At 34.1% G+C, this 19,638-nt stretch overlaps 2 protein-coding genes across 7 annotated transcripts; both read right to left on the bottom strand.

Annotated features, from left to right (window-relative positions):
• Positions 1-2,946: 2,946 nt before the first annotated feature.
• Positions 2,947-19,577, bottom strand: LOC139093258 (HEAT repeat-containing protein 5B). 6 transcript variants are annotated; one of them, XM_070643932.1, is made up of 10 exons: positions 19,423-19,569; positions 12,441-12,594; positions 10,808-11,233; positions 8,933-10,570; positions 8,602-8,875; positions 8,320-8,349; positions 3,928-7,564; positions 3,808-3,822; positions 3,567-3,712; positions 2,947-3,356 (listed from the first exon to the last, which is right to left on the bottom strand). In XM_070643932.1, exons 2-10 carry the CDS (start codon positions 12,524-12,526, stop codon positions 3,168-3,170), a joined length of 6,441 nt encoding a protein of 2,146 aa, XP_070500033.1. In that variant the 5' UTR covers positions 12,527-12,594; positions 19,423-19,569; the 3' UTR covers positions 2,947-3,167. The 6 variants fall into 6 exon arrangements, with proteins under 6 accessions (XP_070500033.1, XP_070500032.1, XP_070500038.1 ...); XM_070643931.1 differs by lacking the exon at positions 19,423-19,569 and adding an exon at positions 14,730-15,061; XM_070643937.1 differs by lacking the exon at positions 12,441-12,594 and having other exon boundaries at positions 19,423-19,577.
• On the bottom strand, positions 16,776-18,470 carry Zip102B (Zinc/iron regulated transporter-related protein 102B). The gene is made up of 2 exons (XM_070643940.1): positions 18,153-18,470; positions 16,776-18,091 (listed from the first exon to the last, which is right to left on the bottom strand). Exons 1-2 carry the CDS (start codon positions 18,246-18,248, stop codon positions 17,285-17,287), a joined length of 903 nt encoding a protein of 300 aa, XP_070500041.1. The 5' UTR covers positions 18,249-18,470; the 3' UTR covers positions 16,776-17,284.
• Positions 19,578-19,638: the final 61 nt, after the last annotated feature.

Below are 19,638 nucleotides of genomic sequence, written 5' to 3'. Positions count from 1 at the left end.
TCCCACATCAAACAATACCTTATCGAGAAATAAGAACAAAGGAATAGCAAATTATTTCACCATGTATGGAAATTCGCTTTACTTACAAGCAACAGAAGAAAAGCATTAATAACAAGCAAGTCATTAAAATACAATAAAAATAGACAAAAGCACACATACAGCTCATAAAGAAATTATGCTGAAAGGCACAAAGAGAAACAACTTTTTTTTGATGACGTCAAGACGACAACAAAAATATTATTGATCACTCATTTAATTATAATAAATGAGAATTATAGCAAATTAATGAGCATCTTTAGACGTTGCTATTGGACGGGAACGAGATGATGAAGAAATGAGAAATTATTTTATGTCTATCCTCGGAAATTTTGCCTTTAAAATGAGCTGTGGAAGAAGAAACAAAAATTGACGATAATGAGAGACTTTTAGCTGATTTATTGAGGAAGTAAGGATGATTAGGCTTGATGCTTTGGACATGCTTGAGATGTACTCATGTTTTGAGTCTTTATATTGCTGCTCAGCTGCTTATTGAGTAATATTCTTGAATTTCGTTGATTTAAGAACCTTCTTACTCTCAATTCTTAAATGCGCTAATTACATCCATAACATCCATCTCTTTCCATACTCAGCACGCACTTTTCCACTTAAAAAAGTTTCAATAATTTTCAAAGAAAATAATATCTCATAAAGTTAATTAAGTCTTCATTATTTTCAGAGGTTTGTGTACCACAATTGATTCTTCATCAAATATTCCAAAGACGTAAGTGCCTCTAGAAATAGACTGAGTATCATTAGTACAGATATGTTATATTCATTGTCTTCATAATCTTGTAACTATGTTAATCGTCTTTAAGTTTGAAATTGTTAATTCAATGCCAACATTAAGTCTTGATTCATAAGAAGTTGAAGGATCTTTAAATTGAGCTTAGTGATAGTTTCTAAGTGGTATTATGTAGGCTTCTGAGAATGTGTGACAAATCTTCAATGGATGATGCATGGTTACAGTCACATCTCAAGCTGTTGTTATTCCTTAACCAAATTAATACCAAACACAGTCAATGGTCCGTTCACATATTGCGTTCTGGTGATAAGAGGGTTGGATGTGGGGGGTTAGTGGTTCGTTATTGTGTATCCAACCCGAACATACAAGGAGCATCCTTGTGAATATACTAATGAGTAGACTCATTCACTTCAGTCACAATTCTCGATATCACGCTCGATTTCTCATAAGATACTTTCCCTCAATCAGAACTGCAATTGATTCCAATTATCTCTAGATTGATCACTAACAAAAGCATGAAACCTCAGAAGATGCTCTTCATTCTCTCAATTTAAATTGCAGGAACTAAAATCATCAAAGGAAAATGAAAAGCTTCTTCATTGAACCAAAGTTATGTTGACCGCAACGACAGTGCTGTCTGTATATGAACCACAATGTTTTCAGTACCAACTTCCAATTCACATCCGTTCATCCATGAGACAGAATATTTTTGGATATCTCGATGAGAATAAGGAAGAAAACTTTCATTTCAATCACTCAAATATCGATGAAAAGGAAAAGGCAATGTGTGCCTAAAGATGCTCAAAACTGATAAGTATCTCGTATATATATTTTTCAATTTCAAAAAACCATAAAACCGAATAATTTTCATCTCTTTCCAATACAATGATGATTTGACATTTTTCCTTTCTGTTGTGGAGGAGACTTTACGGATACAGTCAAAGAAGATCTTCAAGAATATATTCTATAGCTTTGTTTGGTTATAGATTCAAGTAATTCTATTTATATGTGTGCCATTGGAATCAAAATGATAAGATCATGATGGATTTTATCCATATTGACTGTGTCTGATCCTTTTGATTTTATTTCAGGCTTTATTTTGGGAATTTTAAACCTAAAGGCTTCTAATCTTCTTCGCTTCAAATTAAGAAAAAATTTTCATTTTGACATTTTTGCCACGTGCTTTTAGGTTAAGATTAATTTTATGGCATTAAACTATCAAGTATCAACTTAAAACTAATTCTAAACTAGTCTTGCCACTTTTTTCTGTCATATTACAGGCACTAACCTTAAAGAATCTCGGTTATTGCCGAAAAATCAGCAAAATACTTTTCGAAGTGACAAAGAAAAATTTCCTCAAACCAACCCAAATTCCTCTAAAACTGCGTTTATGCCTATCAAATACTCAAATATCCCCATCAAATAGGATAGACAGCTTTATTTACAAAATTTCATAAAAAAAGCAGATTTCACATAAAAGATTTCGAGAAGCTTCTCATAAACATTTATCATAAATCAGGTAGAATTGAAGTAAAATTCTATACCCCTCCTGTTATTCTCTTTCAAAAGCTCTTGTTTACGCAAGGTTTAATGCATAAAATTTGATTTTCTATTTAAGGATTAGAGATGATGATGTGAAATCAGTCAGTCGTATTTTCGATTTGTTCAGGCTTTTGTTGTGAAAAAATTCATGGTGAATGGAGATTGAAGTTTTGATGAAGCTTGTCAGATGCTGGTGGTAGTTTCGTTAAATCATCAGAGTTTTGTGGATGTTATGATGTTTAAGGGCTATCGAATGTTATTTTTAGAATGTATTCAAATACATGAAAGCTTGCATTTGTTTGTAACGGCTTTTAAAATTTCAAAATTGTGTCTCGGCTAACTCATCGAATACACTTTTACGTCGATGAAAGCTTTCTCAGCAATTCATCGAAAAAGCTTTTCTAAGGGGGTTGAAAGCTTTATCATCAGCTTTGAAAGCTTCTTATAACTTGACTGAACATTCAACTTCCAGTAAAGTCATAAGATGCACTTCAAAACGAATGAAAATGCCGTCAATTAAATATTATTAAAGTAGATATATATCCATTATTAATTTTTATTAATATATGTCCTCTAAATACATTACAATTCCAAATTATTAAAAAATTCATCAACAACTCAAATACATCATTAATATTTCTTTAATTAATTAGAAAAATAAAATCATTTACCTGGAACACTAAATTGGAAACTCAAAAAGGTTTCAGTTTCATTACATGATAAATATTATTTGAACCTACTATAGAACTTCATTTTATGTTAAATAATTAATTCTTTTATATTATTTCAATCAAATTTCTCTTCACTTCTTTAACACGATTAGTTTCAGTCCTGTCTCAACATTCTATGAAAAATTGCTAAAATCTGTCTTCAATTTTATAGTCGGTTGCGGTGCCTGTGTCACAACTGCTTTATTCTCCTTTGTCTCTGTATTTGCCTTTTGGATATTTGCTGCTTGCTGTTGGCTACTTCTTATGGCTGTTTCTAATTTACTACGTAAATCTGGCGCTTGTCCCATGAGTGTTTTGAATTGCTGTGGGAGGAATTAGAGAGAATGTTAAGATTTTGTGGGTAAATTTTGAAAATTAAAAATTAATCCGGTGGATTAAAAATAAATCTGACGGATTTAAAACTAAATCTTCTTAATTTTAATCCAAATTCATCAGATTCACTCTTATTCCATCCTAAATAAGCATCAAGTGCCTCAACTCCAAAACAGAACAGCTGTTAATCAATAAATTACCTGAGGATATTTCGGTCCGATTTTCATCAACCATTGAAGACTTTGTTCGTGCAATTGAATTGTAAATTTCGACGCAGATCTCAATTGATTCCCTTCCAATAAGAAACTAATTAAGATTGGCACCAGTAATGTCAACATTTGTATTCCTGTAAATGAATTGGAAATTAAATTTTTATGTCGTGATTGAAGTTAATTAAATTAAGCATTTTTTATGTTATTTAAGGGGATGTGAGCTGTATACCTTGCATTAAATCTCCTTTTGGAAGGCATTAAAAAGTTGGAATGAGAATGTTAATAAATGGAATTATAATGTTTGTTGGATATGGAAGTGAGTAGCTCTTAAAAATCTACATATACTTACTATTCTGAGGTTCAGCTAACGTAATCAAGGAATCAACTGTCGTAATACTCTCAAATGTTAATGCTAATTCAATCTCATCCTTTGGCATTTTCGTACTTTCAGCATAAAGATTCTCAATTATTCTTGGCGCTAATGCGTGTATATATGGCGTTGCAACCTTCAAATCCGCATTAACAAATATCGATCGTATTGTTTGGACGCATTTAAGTCGTATCAAGTTTGAATCATTTTGGAAGCATTGTCGGAAGAGATTGATTGATGGATATTGGAAATTAGGTAGCATGACAATTTTGGGTGTATGTAGAATGAAAACAGCAATGGCTAACATGACAGTCACTTCATCCATCTTCTTATCATCATCAATTCCCGTCTTGGTTAGGTCAATTATTTTAGCTAATGCACTCTCCAAGTAGTTACGCCATTCATCCATAGATTTCTCGTCTGTTGCATATCTGTCTGTGGTCAGTGACTTGAGTAGATGCAATGATGCTTGCATTGATGCACAATTTGCCAATATTGTGTTATCGTGAATGGATTTCATTGACATTTGTTGAATGACACCGGTTGTTAGGTACAAAATTGTTGGTAAAATTTTAACAGCACCTTCTGGCGTACATAAACGTGGAAGATCTTCGAGTGCCTGTAATGCTGATGCTACAAGCATATTACTGTCATCGTTCAGCTTATAATTTCCATTCGTACATAAACTTGACATCAATTTATCATTCGTTAGACGTGTTGTTTGTGATGGATTCAATTCCGGACAATAACGTGCGAGAAGACATAAAATCACTTCCAATACAGCATAACTATGTGAACGTCCTGGTGTTATATCATGCTCGGGCTTTGATTCTTCTTCATTCTCCTCCTTTTTGTCCTCATTTCTATTGTCTTCTGCATTCTCGATATGATTTCCTTCCTCATCAATATCATTTCCGTTTGGATCCTTCTCTTTGACATCAAGTGATTCCTTTGCAATCATAATTGACTGCTTGACAATCTCAATGGACAACAATTGAACCTCGAGACTGTCTCTTGTCAAAATTTGCCTATACAAAACATTTGACAATTCAACAAGCAGTTCCTTTGTATTTGCCATCGTTTTTCGTGCCCACTTGGAATCAAATATTGTGTATAGTGACTGTAGACACGCAATCACACAATCAAGCTTCTCATTTGATCTTGTTGAGCACAGCGATTCCATACAAATACCAAACATGAGATAAAATCTATCGGCACTTAAACTGCCATGCGATATCGTCTGTGTCTTGATATTCTCGCCACTCTCAAAATCTGATGTATTTGGATTTAATCCACTTTCAAATCCACCAGCATTAAGCCATAATGCGGACGCATATAGAATTTGTGGCCATGAACTTTGATAGTGAGGCTTTGAGCTGTTTATTGTGTCGGGTGTATAAAATGCTCCGCCATCATGTGGCAATTGACTGTTGTATTCAGCTGGAAGTGATAGTAATGCATAATCTCTTAATGCAGCAAGCCAGTTCCTTGATAAATTCTCCAATTCAGGTTGGACGAGAGACAACAAGCTTTCACCACGTTGCTCATACTCATCAAACATTTCATCATCGGACGGTGTATTAAAGGAATTTGGAATACTTTTAAGTTTCTTGAGGACCAAATTGGAAGGTGATGAGCCATTGCTGATCATTGCAACAATATAGACTTGAGCCCATGCCTTTAAAATACTGAGTTTCTCCAATGTTGCCATACTTTCGTTGTATAATTGAGTTGAGACTGTCTTTGTCTGTAGCTTACTTAAACTTTGAACCAAAAGTTGATGGACACGACGTAAATCATTCAAATCTCTAGCCACACCGGATCCAATCCATGCACTACAAACTTCACATGCTGCTGCAGTAACGTGTGATGGAGTTTCATTAGCAAATGCTGGCCTTAAAGCAGCACCAACTTGTGCTTGAAATTGTTCGAGCAATAAATGTCCTGGAAATTCTGGTTCCGGAACTCTTGCAAACTTGTCAATTATTTCCTGTAAAGTTTTCAATCCTTCAAGTCTCAACTGATCAGAATCACTTGTGGCAGCCATAAATGACATTCTTATTAAGTCAGAAAGATGCAAGACGAGGAAATCACCGCGACTGTTCAAATCCTTTGCTGCCATTAAGTCAAAATGCTTTGGACTTGCCTGTTCACAAGTTGTGATGATTTTCCTTACACATTCAGCTGCAAAAACTCTTGTTTTCCATCTTGGCTGTACAGCTGGATGTGTCTGTGTTGGTTCATCTGTATGAAATTCAGCATTATCATCATCCTCATCACCTTCAGTATCTTTTGCCGGTTCGCCACCTGCCAATTCACTTTCCATAGCCACAGTCAATACCCTTTTACACATGCTTAACCATTGAGATAAATTATCAGCAGCTAGCATTTGTAGCATCGATGTAATTGTATCGTGAATATTTTTAATCATTTCCGAATCAGACTCAGTATCCAACATACCAAATAACACTCCCATCAATCCATATTCTGACAGCAGACCGTCGTCGTCGGCAAAAATAGAAATTGCATGTTCTGTTACTTCCTTGGCCTCTCTCGTTGTCAATTGACGTAAACATGCAATAGCTGCTTTACGAAGCATCAAATAATTGCTAGATAATGTACGACATAAAGTCGGGACGAGTGATGATAAATTGACATGACGTGGCGCAAAGAGATGTATTTGCTGTAAACAACCAGTTGCTTCAGCTTGAACAAGTGGATCGGGATGAGCTTGCATTAATGCACATGCACAAAGGAAGTTGGATCTTATAGAACAAATTGATGTAGCATTTCCTTGAAGTTCTGGTCCGATCGTTGTGATTAGAGCTGCCAACATACGTCCAATACATTGATGAACATCAACATGAGAATGTGAGACTGACAATAGTAATTTCAGCCCTAATGATAATGCTGGTTCGACATATCCACGGAACATTGGACCACCGGAATCAATGATTAATGATAATGCATACAATGACCATACTTGAACGACTGGAGATGATCCATCTTGTGCCAATGCCAATAAAATTGATACACTCGTATTTAAATGCTGTGACGATCCCATTCCACCAACATGACGATGTAAGCATCCAAGTGCTAATGAATGTCCAGTTCTAGTGACGACATCACGTGCTGATTTCAATTTATCAAAGCTTGTTTGTGCCAATTCCGCTGTAAATCGTGAATCGCTAACAACTTGTGCAATTCTACCCAATGCCTCGCCTGCTGAACATCTCAAAATTGGATTTGTGCTTACGAGAGCATTGATGATCAAGTTTGTTGCTGATTTTTTCACATCATCAAGTCCAATTGAACTTTTACTGTCTGTAAGTCCTTTCAATCCACACAGCAATGCAGTAAAAATGTTCATTTGAACAGCCTCTTGTCGTTGACTCTTTGCATGCTTTATGCATTCACTGAAATGCTCCAACATCTGTAGACGATGCTTATTGGATACGCGTGAGAAGATATTCCCAAATAATGTAGAACTCATGTCGATAACTGTAACTCCCAATGGAAGCGGTCCCGGACATTGCTCGAATTTTGGAAGTGGACGATATAGACAGCATGGATCATGTTCAAGAGCTCCTGATCCGCTTGCGCTATTAGGTTGTAGCTGTAAAATTGGTACAAAGAGATTTAAATTTAGTCAAGGAAGTTCATTTGGGTTTCTAGGCTGACATTAAGCAAAAATATTTGGAACTGGACGTAAATATTTCATGATTTATGATGAAAAGCATATCGAAGCATAAAAAATGGCACACAGCATTTTGCATGATTGCATTCGATGAAATTAATGGTAGACCTGATTAATTTTTATCGATTTTCCATGAATGGCATTTGCGGTCGATGACGTCATTGGAAGCATATGAAGATCTTGAATAAACAGCCATAAAGCACTGAGCAATAACTGAAATTCATGCATAACTGAGTAAAATTCCAATAAATTCAGAAGTAACCTAAATCATCCAGTTCCTTCCAAATAATAGGCACACACTAAGATTATCAAGTCAGCCTAGAAACTAATGTCAATTAAAGAGTTAGTAACAATGTGTTATATGTGAATAAAAGCTTAAAGTATATCCACTGACATGATTGACACAATCAGCGAATCATATTCAAAAAATACCATAAAAAAAGGAAATACAGAACAGAACATTGCAATTTGTGTGATGAGAGAAACGAAGGAAAAAAGTAAAACAATGAGAAAAAAAGATCCAAGTGACATGAAGCTAGACTGGCAGTCAACAGATATTAAACTTGCACCAGAGATACAAAAAATTAATATTCAACAGCTGCCTGCCAATCCAATTCCATGACACTCTTAATAGTGAGTTAATCACACGTCAGTAGATCATTCACAAGACTTACATGATCATCAGCTTTTCTATTTGGTTCCATCTTATTTTATATTTTTGTGAATGTATTTTAAATAAAAAATAATTTTTAAATCAAAAAAAAAGGTTCGTAAAGGAAGTAAAATGAAAATAAACAAAATTTTTGAGTCTGTTAGTGTTTATTTGAGTAAATTAAGCCTGAGAAAACTTTTAGTTAAAGCCTACTTCCTCCAAAAATCAAGATTCAAAGACCAAAACCATGCTATACCCAAAAATTGTCTCAAGACTCAATCAACTCCTAAATCTATCAACTTACTTGATCTTCAATAGCTCTATGTTCTGTCTCTTGCAGCCACGTTCCCAATATGATGGAATCTTGTGCATTACACATGTCTCTCAACAATGACGTTGTAGTATTTGCTGGATTTTCAGTTAATGTAAATTCCGACACGAGCATTCTCAGCAGATGAGTATAGGAAGATTCAAGGGAATTTGATGGAAGCAATGATAATGTTTCATACAATCTTAGCCGTACCATTGCAGATGGTGCCTTCAAATGCTGACTGTAGCTTTTAACGATGGGTGCAATGCTGTAAATTGGATATAAATTAGTTTTGTTAAAGGCATTGAAGTCAATCGATACTTACTTTACAAGCATCGCCAAACAGCTTTCAACTGGAGTAAGTAATCTCCTAATTATATCGTCAGTGACCAATTCCTGACAATTTTGAACGAAACTGTGCATAGCTGACAAAGCACCAGCTCTTCCTTCCAATGTAACTTGCCATGTAAATGCATCACCTCGTGCCTTTTCTGATTCAAGTTCTTTTGTCGACCTTGGAAATGCATTTCTCCATAACAGCAACATTCTTGGCAATAAGCCTTTAACAACTGAATTACCGAGTGTCATAATTGACCCAATAAGTAGCCATCCACTTTGTGTACGATTGAGACTTAATCGTGAATTTTGACTGGCTGTCCTTAAAAGTTCTTCAGCTGTATTGAAAATGATCTTTCCTTTCGTATGAGGAATTCCAAGTGGTGAGTAACGAACACTTCCAACGACAGCTGCTAAAGCTCCACAATAACCTGACACAGCATCTGGTGATGATCTCATTTTCTCAATGGCTTCCAAAAATCTATCAATTAATGGAGTTATTTGGCTTGGAACAGCAACACAGACACATCTTAAACACCAAGCAGCTGCCAATCGTGCAGCAAGACATGGATGTACTAAAACAGCACATACAGCATCAATGAAATTTAATGACTGATCTGACAGTAAATTTTGTGCTGTTGTTCCTAATCCTAATGTCAAACTTCCCAATTCCTGTAATGCACAGACAAGCAGATGTTGACTAAATAAAGTCTCCTGATTTGCATCCTTTGCATTCTCGGGATTAAAATCAATTGAATTCATTTGTTTGGCAATGATATGAATCAATTCCTTGCATGCACTTGATTGTGCCTTCTCGCCCAACATTTTGCCAACAACGGATCGTAAAATGAAATTTATGCATTTTCTTGAGTAAACAGATTCGACATGAGATGATGCAGCCTTTGGATTAGCAACTAAATCCAGCACGTGTATTAAAAATGTTTGCATATTCCTCTCAAGCCATACAGAACCCATTGTCTCTACAAATACGACATATGCATGTGTAACTCCAACACGAACTTCACGATTTGTTCCTGATGATCCTTTAATCATTTCTCCTGTTCCTTTAAGGAACGATGCACCGCCACGTAAAAATCCTGACATTAAAAATCCAAGAGCTTCATCTAAAGATGTAAGCCTCAATTTCCCTGCTGATGATGATGACGTCATCGATTGATTCATCATTGGATTCTTTCCAGTTGTCTGTTGATGTAATTGAGTTTGTGCTATTAAATTACCAAGTAATTGAGCTATAGCACATCGAACTTCATAAGTTGATCCTTCAAAACCACGAAAGCACAACGATGCCATCGATTCAAGTTCGACTGTAAACAAGAACGGTGCATGTTTGAGCATTTCAAGTAAACAATTTGAAGCTGCCACGCGAACAGTCATCACACGATCCGATAAGCATACACGTACACATTTATAAATCTCTTTGTGGACATTTGATATTGCATTTCCCATACCAGCACAAACTTTTTCTAATGTTATTAAAATTTCTATTCTCATTTGAGACTCGCCGTTTCTTAGTGACTTTAAAAGAATTTGAACAGTCTCTTCATATGACCTTCCCATCATTCGACCCAATTGCTCGTACATTGCTCCGACAACACTCACGGCAGCTCTGAAAAAAGTAAATTGTAATCAATCAAGTTAGGTGCGGCATAAATCTTTTATAAATTTGATGGGAAAAGTCAGGGATGTTATTTGGTATTGAGGGTGATTATGAGTATTATTGGATATACCATTATCTACTAATCAAGACTTCATATCAATTTAATCTTAAGATAAGCCAGCTAAATTGATATGAAATCTGATTAAATCCAGTATATCCAACACAACTCTGATATTATCGACTTACAACTTTGTTGACAAGAAACTTGGCGAGTCATCCTTATTCTTCAATATGTCATTACATTTATTGACAGTTTCAAACAGAAGAAACGTATCACCGACTGAGAATAGCGTTGCCAAACATCTGGCAATTAATTTCCTTGTTGGCGGTCCCGGTGAATTTTGCATATGGGCAGTAAGCTGTTCCACTAATTTCTTTTGACATCCTTTTATATCCGCCTTGTTGGCATTGACCAAGACCTTCTCCAAAAATCTCAGCCATTCAAATACAAAGACTGGCCTCTTTTCAGGCGGTATTTGATTGTAAGCCTCCTCATTGAGTGTAAGGCTGTGAGACAATTCCATTATGTAATGATATGAGTTTTCTTCTTGATTATCTGTGAATTGATTGCTATTATTGTTGTTGATGCTATTGGTGATGGTAGCATAGGAACTATAAAAAGAGATATGAAAGAAAATTGGAATGAATAAAATGTCGTAAAGAACTTTTTTTTTCGTAACATGAAAGCTTGAAGGCATCAATCGATTTTTACTTTTACTTTTTGTTATCTTTTTTGCGTGTAATTTTGGAACTGTTGTGTTATTTTCGTCAGGTTTTTATGTTATTTAAGGTTGATTACTGATAAGAAATGTTTAACGTATTTTACAAATTTGAATTTTTAACGGTATTTGAACATTAAAATTTATTGAAGAACTTGGTTCAAATTTTTGAAAACCGTTGAAATTTTTGAATTTTTGAAAACCGTTTTTAGATAATTTTTAAATTTACTCGAATCAAAGCTTCCTTATAATTAAAACCCCAATACTTCATTTCATCCAAACTCAACGTCAAGGATAGCCGTTGTTAGTAATTTCCTTTCCCTTCATTCCACACATACACGATCCACATCAGAAAATGGTCTGATATATGCTTTTAGGCGTTTTTTGTTCATGAATCTACATAAATGCCGGAAACAAAATTTGCATTTGATATTCAAATCATGACTTTCTCGTACTGAATAATGTTATTCGTTATGGAAGTCTTCGAAATTTACTAAAGTGTTTTATTATGCAGCTCAAATTAATGACTCTTTTGAGATTTTACTTGCAACATTAAACATAGTATTGCTGATTTACATTTGAAATTGAGTTATGATTGTGCTGCATGTTGAGTTTAATTGTAGGAAATTAAGAAGTCGTATCGATTTATTGATTGAAAGTTGAGATGAAGTTTTTGGTGTTTGTTGACGATTTTGACTATAATCCTTGAGTATGATTGCTTTGATGTGGTCTAATGGAATGGAAAGTCACTCAAAATCTGAAACTTTTCAATACAATCTGCAAAATGTTTTTTGAACTAACCGCAAAACTACAAACATAACCTCAAAACTAGTTCAAAAGCCAGCTTCTCTGCAAACCTTCCATATAATCCAAGGATTCAACAATGTAGAAGCTGTAAATTTCCAATAAAACCAAACCTCACCTAAAGCAAATTTCCAAAGCTTGCTTTTCAATTTCAAATTATCCAAACATAAACAATATACACCCATACAATGATCCAAATCTAATCCATATCATCAGCAACAGACAAAACACATTCAATTCAATTAGCAAAGCAAAGAAAGTCATCAGTATCGTCACACAGCAAACAAACATTTTACCTAATACGCTGCATCAATGATGATTTCATTGAATTAATGTTATTAATAGCCAAATTCATATTGTTGATTATCATCCTATTCTCCATCTTATCTTCCTTCCTTTCTGTCTTGTTTAATCACCGAATAAATTAATTGATGTTGATTGCTAGTTCATCTATAACAATAGTAGACGTAGTCATGCATTTTAGCATCGAATATTTTTTATAGGGAAATTAAATATGTTTTAAGTTTGTTGTTGTTACTGATTAGCATATTTTATGGCAAATAAGGAATGTAGTTTAGTGGAAGTTATCATGGAGTGGTTATTGATTTTTGGCTGAAGTAAAAAGGAGGTTTAGTGCTGGAATTGAGTTTAATGGTCCTGATTTAATCTTGGGTTTAATTGAAAATGGAATAACGGATGGATGGAGACTTAAGACCTTGAGTATATCCGTTGAATACCCCTATACTGTGAATCCCTTTTGACTTGTCCCGAAGAGCACATCGTGTTCGATAGGGTACCAGAAATACCGGAAAGTCGGAATTAATGGAAGCACTCAAAGTGGCCCTGACGACACCGAATCGGGTTACTTCGATCCATTTTTATGGCGGTTCACTGCATTGCACTGCCCGGAACATAAACCCAAAAACAAGTCATAACAGCCTAAATACAGTTCATATTTCCATACAAAAGTCTTATCATCAAGCAAATTAAATCAAGATTTCGACCCACAGTCCGTCGTCTCCAGCAATAATTTTTTATTTGTGGCACTAAAAACAAATGCGAATGCGAAGCTATAACTGAATATTCTCGCTTTTTCAAAGTGGAAGGTTTTAAAGGCACGCGAATGTTTAACTTCCTTATTACATACGAGAACATATACAGCTCCACAGCATGAACGGTGGCACGAAAGTGTTAAACTTCTCGCTGAATGTAAAGGCACAAAAAACATATATTTTAATCCCTCTTTTTGTGCTGTTCATTCACCAAAAGTTGTGTTTATTGCCATTTATGAGAAGTATGAAGAAGGAACATTTTCATCGTAATATATCAAATCATTCTAAGCTTTCTTTTTACTGCCTCTGCAGCTTATAAGCCGGTTTTTGAGTGAAAAATCTCTCATTTTGGATTGTTTTGGATTTTGTGATTAGTTCCGCATGTTTATATAGCCAGATTAATGATTATATTCTTTGCTACTTTTCTGCTTGTTAATTAATGCATAAATATCAATTTCAAGCTTTAAATGCCAGCAATTTCCAATTTCAAAATCCGAAGTGGAAGCATCATTGACAAAAATTAGACGCAATTTCCTTCTTAATAGAAATTCTCACATAAAGTAGACTAGCATCGCTTAAATAAAGTCTAAATATAGCCGAAATAATCATTACAATAAATGACTAGCGTTCATTCTTAAATGACTAAGCAGTTCCACCACGCTTTTGTGCTTAAATTGCATGACTTTTGCCAAACATCGAACTGTTACTCAATCTATTATTTACTGTTTATTACTACGACGAATATAACGTTTTGAATTTGTAATGATGATCATTAATCGATAGATATGGATTGTATAAATAGTTGATTTAGCTTAAACAGCGATGACTCGAATTTTTTTTGGAGAATATAGCTTGAATATCAAATTACTATAGTGAAGATTCTAAGTTTTGGGACATATGGTAAGGCAGGAATTGGTTTTAGTAGGCTTTTGCTATCGTAAATGATAAGAATTTATGGAAAAAGCAGCAGAATTAGATGAAGGATGGGATTTTAATTAGGAAAAACTTTTTGAAGTGAGGACATCATTGACATGGATTGTTCTTGATTTTCCAGCAACTTTTTGCTAAAAATCTAACATTTTGAGTATTGTATGACTACTGGAATGGCACACAGCGTAGAAATAGTCGAAAATCCGATCCCAGGCCAATTTGTCTCTGGCTCCAGACCGCTTTCGATGAAATGCGACCTGAGACCAGAGTTAGATGCCTGATTTTTGACCATTTTACGGCATGTGCTCCTGGATTTCCAATTTATTCCACTCAAAGCTGTCTAAAGATCAAAAATGAGACACTGAACGTCTTCAATCCATAATATGCACCTTATACACTTCCACAAAAAAACAACATTCCTCACTTGCTCCACTGAATCTCCATTTCAAGGTTATTCAAATTAAATCCAGATTAAATTGTTTTAACTCATTAGTAGCAATTTCTATAATTGCCATCATATAAAAAAAGGATAGACTTTGCCATAAATTATCCTAATAATCTGAGTATGAGACAGAAACTATTTTAGTCAGCACAAAATCATACTTCTTTTTTTCGCATGAATAAACAGATGAAAATTTGCCAAAAACTATAGAACGACTATGGATATGACTTTAATAATTTATCATCCGGACAAAAATATCACACTTTACACAACTTTAAGATATTTTTTTACATCTCACTTCCATCACGAGAATCAAAACAAGCTTTTTTCACATCGCATTCACATTTTAACAAGATCTCATAATCTCAGCGTAATGTACACAGAAATGGAAAGTGTATTTTTATATATTTTATATGATAACGTTGAAAGCTTTCAAGCCAGAACCGAATAGAAAGTCCTTCCGTCTACATTTTACAATGCTCGAGAGAAGACTAAAAATTGCGATGTTGAGCGAGCTTTTTTTTTCTTTTTTCGTTATATGTGAGAATGGAAACTATTTGCACAGGATGAAAAGAAGAAATTCGATGAGAATAAAAAAAGATTTTTATATTCGTGCTTTTTTCTCAGAAAAGAAAGTAAGACTCCCAGCCGATAGAAAAGGTTAAAGGTTATCTGATTCGGAATTTGGAGGAACATATTGTTTGCTGTAGTAGTGACTAAAAGGTTGGTAAATGTTAAGGTGGTTTGGATTCAGATTTTGGGGAAAATTCTCAATTCTCTCATTTTTGTTTCAGCTCTTTTTACGCTCATTGTTACTCATTGTATGATTCTATGGATATGTATCATGTGTATGATGCACCTAGCTATTGTTATCGCATAATCGGTGTTGCAACTAGGAATGAATTTGTAATATTACACCCGAATGGTCCAAACCAGTTAATCGATCAAAAGATCCGGTCCCAGACTGACGTGACTATGATTTGGTGTCAAATTTGGTTTAAATCTGGTATGCCACAGTCACTGACACAGTCATACCGGTATGGTGTCGGATTCTGAAACCATCAACCGTCTTGTGCTAATTCGGATGCAAGCTTTCATTCCAATTATGAAGCAAATGCTTAGTTTGCTATCTATAGGCCTGAACTAGAATCTCTCAACCAGATGAACGTGTTGTCTTACCTAAGATCGCTATCCTACATATAACCCGATCTTATACCCTTTAACCCACAATGCCCATCAAAAATTCACAATCCTCTCTCAATTCCACAACAATTGTCTCTCTCAAAAAGTTATGCTTATTGTCCTAAATAGCAATCAGAAGATAAAACTATTACCAAAATTCAATTCAATGCGTTACTCCTAATTTCCTCAATTTACTACAACTCAATTACTACTTCTACATGTTTCATAGAGACAGGAAGAAGACAAAAAAAAGCAATTTTCATTTTCATTCTTTTTCCTTCATCGAGAAAATTGCTGGTCCGAGGAAATATTTCTCTCGGCTCTTTTTCTTCTTCATTATGTTCCATTTACGATGGGTATGCAGTGCTAGCAACTATGAATATCATAGTACAAACTAAACCGCATGCATTTGTTATAATTAAAATTTTATATTGTCAGCTATTTTTGTTGAAGAAGCGCGCAAGTTTTCCGGCATTGAGAAACATTAAAATTTGTTGTTATTATTTGTGTGGCTTTTTTTCAATGATAAGTTGAAAGTACTTGACTCATGAGAATAGAATAATAATGATAACAAGTTGATGGAAGTCGTGAGTGATAATGCTTAAGATAGCGCAATTTTTATGGATTTGGAGAAGTCGCTGATATGAGGTATGGTGAATAATTTGATAAGGAATCGACTTAGTGGTGAAAATGCTGGTTAGAAGTAGGTCAAAAATAGTATTAGGGGTCTAATAATTATATTAGTGGACTAGTAAGAGAACTGAAGTGAGATGCGATAAGGATATGAGGCGGAAACCAGGTTAAGCTAGCGATAGAGGCAGATTTAGGCTACATCTGAAGGAGTCCATCGATTCCAATTGATCCGTTCCTTCAACGAAGTATGGAAGATCCCCAATTCATCAACATAATTGAACTATTCCTCAATTGAATCGCCAAATCACTCAACTCCAATCATTATAATAGTCAGCCTACTCATATAACTTTCGTAATGTATTTTGAGCAAAAGAACCTGCGTAATCGATTACCTTACGCAAGAAAAATTTATTTCCGTATTTCACGTGTAGATTATTACACCAAAAAGTATGTATTAATCCATTGTACTGCATACATAACCATTAATAAAAATAAACTTTAACAGAAGTCATATTAAATTTAAGTCCATAAATTTCACTAAACCAACTTTCAGATAATTTTCTTAAATTAAATAAAATCCACCGAGCAGCTACAACAACCAACTCAGAGAACTAATAAAGGAAGCACCTGAATAAATACTCAATATTTTATCATTTTGTTATCTCTCAATAATTATCTTTATCTAATTTTCTTTAATGGTAAATTTTTAATCAGCATGTTAAGACATAGATTGCTTACAAGATAGCAGTGATTTCTTTTTTTTATCGTAACTTAAATCACATAAAGATACAAAAAAAAATTTAAATTTGAGGTTTCGTCGAATTTCATTAAACTTAAAACAACAATAGACTTTATGACACGACTTGTCACGAACCGTAAAAAAAGGGAAGGCTAGTTGCCTTTAATGATGATGTCCAACAGTAAGAATAAGTGGCAACAAAGCTCCAGAAATCAATGTAATCAGTTCTAAATTTGATAGTCCTGGTGCTGGTTTAGATGTGATTGTTCCTTGCTCTAAATGGACATAATGTGGACCGGACGGTGCATGATGGCTATGGCCTTGTTGATGTGTCAATTCTGGTAACACGTGTACAGTTGCTACATATAAGAAAGTTCCTGCTGAAAACAGCATAGCCACAGCAGTCGCATTAACGTCATTGAGAGTTTCTTTTTGCTCTTGTCCAATTCCAAAGTATGTAATTAAGGTAAGAAGTGGAGCTGATAATGAAAATATTCCTAAATGTTTACGAATTCGTTGTCTATCGATTCCTTCATGAAGAAGAAAACTAACAAGACCAAATGCAGCTGGTGCTTTGTGCAACATAATGGCTAAGAATACAATCATTTCTACATCCGAATGACTTGTCTTTGCAGCGGCTCCTAAGGCAATTCCATCAGCTGCAGCATGTACAACCAATCCAATTGTGGCTGTTGAATTTTTCTTTGCATCTTTTAGGTCTGGATTATGTGTATGCCGTGAGGATATTTGATCAACAAGCATCATAAATACAAATCCCAAGACTAGCGATAATCCAATTGTCTTTGAAAAGTCCTCAGGCTCATCATGGGGAGTTGTTTCTGATCCATGATTTTCCGGTGGCGTTTTAACATTTTCATATAATGACCGCACACCTTCGGGAATGATGACAATTAAAGCCGTTCCAACAAGTAGTCCAGCACCGAGTATTGAAAAAATTTTAAGTTTGGCCTGAATGGAAAAATTTTTCATTTTAAATTCGTCGAAAAATAGGCAAAAAAATCAGTGATACCTCTGATAGATTTACAACTAATGGAATGCTTCCTGCTAAGTAGGATCCTACTAACATCACAATAACTAATAAAATTAAGATAAATGTGTCATCCATTTTTCTTTTTTAATCTTTTACTCTGATTTTCTCTTTATAAAATTTCTAATTTTTTGATTTTTAATGGTGTTGCGCGTTATTGATGTGTAAAATTACATTAATTATTGTTGTGTCACTTATCAAGACATACTTTATATGTTACTAAATTATTCTAAAATACTTAGACGTGTTGTTGGATGAAAAAATTAAAATTTTATGAATTTTCTTTCTATTTTTTGATGATGTTTTATTTTATTTTCACTTTTTGTTGTTGGATTTCTGTGTGGTGAATATAAAACGTTAAGAAGTCATCGCAATTATGTGATTTAAACGCTTTTATTCTGTTTTGTTAGAAATTGTAAATTATTTGACTATAAAATTTTCAACGGATATTTACAATTCAAATAACAATTGAATTTCTAACGGTTTTCAAAAATTCAAACGAACTGAACGAAAATGAACTTCATGGATTACTGAACGTTTCGTTAAGATTTTTGAAATTTCAAAAGACGTTAAAATAGTTTCTAGCATTTAAAGCACCAAATTTGAGACAAATCTCTTTTGTGTTTATGTTATGTTATGACCGGTTTTGACATAAAGTCAGGCTAAACGCAATAGCACATATTCTACCATAATGTGCTTAAACTATCCATGGTGTATAAAATCGGAGAGAATAATTTTGTAGAATATTTAAAATATTCTTATCAGAATTAAAAACAAATCCCAATTGGACTGTATTACTGCATTGTAAGCAATTTAAACGTACGACAACCAATTAATTTGATTATTCCTTAATCGACAAAAAAGATCCAGCAACGTAAACAAAAGTGGAAAAATTTGATTAAATATTCCACGCTGAAAGTAGATGAACGTTCGCTGATTGATTAATTAACGCCTACGATTGTGATACATTATATTCTCGGCACTAAGCACTTATGAGACTTGTTAAGAATAACATTATTCATACTTTTTTATGGAGACTTTTTTTTCTTCTTGCAAATTACTAAAAATAGAAAATTTTCTCCACTTTCATTGAAATAATGATTCACTGACCAATTAAATGATTGATGCCTTTTATACAAGCTTTATTATGTCGTTCAATTAACTCAAAAGCTTTAATTCACTGTGTTATTCATAAAAATTTGCAAATAAAAATTTAACACAACAAAATTTTAATTTTTTAACTTTAACTCACTTTTCTTCAATTCTTGATGATATTTTCGACAATTCCTTAATTCATCACTAATTGCACACCACACTACACAATTTAATTCACTCTAGACACTCAGAATCGCGTTAATTTCAAGAAAAAATGATTTTATAAATATTCGCGAATAAAAATTTTCTCGACACACAAAAAACTGTTGAAATGTTTTCAAAAAGTAACCATTGAACGGTTTTCAATCTCTCC

Source organism: Chironomus tepperi, unplaced genomic scaffold, assembly GCF_022539635.2.
Source record: "Chironomus tepperi strain 1889 unplaced genomic scaffold, CSIRO-AGI_Ctep_v1 contig_335, whole genome shotgun sequence".
Classification (NCBI taxonomy): domain Eukaryota; kingdom Metazoa; phylum Arthropoda; class Insecta; order Diptera; family Chironomidae; genus Chironomus; species Chironomus tepperi.
The sequence above is the reverse complement of the archived record's forward strand: the minus strand, read 5'-3'. Positions and strand labels throughout refer to the sequence as shown.

Coding starts and splice junctions, on each gene's coding strand:
- LOC139093258 (XM_070643932.1), bottom strand. CDS start 12,526: ATGGAGAATAGGATGATAATCAACAATATGAATTTGGCTATTAATAAC. Junction 11,234..12,440: donor TCATTGATGCAGCGTATTAG/GTAAAATGTTTG, acceptor CTCTTTTTATAG/TTCCTATGCTACCATCACCA. Junction 3,357..3,566: donor TCGGACCGAAATATCCTCAG/GTAATTTATTGA, acceptor TTCCTCCCACAG/CAATTCAAAACACTCATGGG.
- Zip102B (XM_070643940.1), bottom strand. CDS start 18,248: ATGGATGACACATTTATCTTAATTTTATTAGTTATTGTGATGTTAGTA. Junction 18,092..18,152: donor TAGTTGTAAATCTATCAGAG/GTATCACTGATT, acceptor TTTTCCATTCAG/GCCAAACTTAAAATTTTTTC.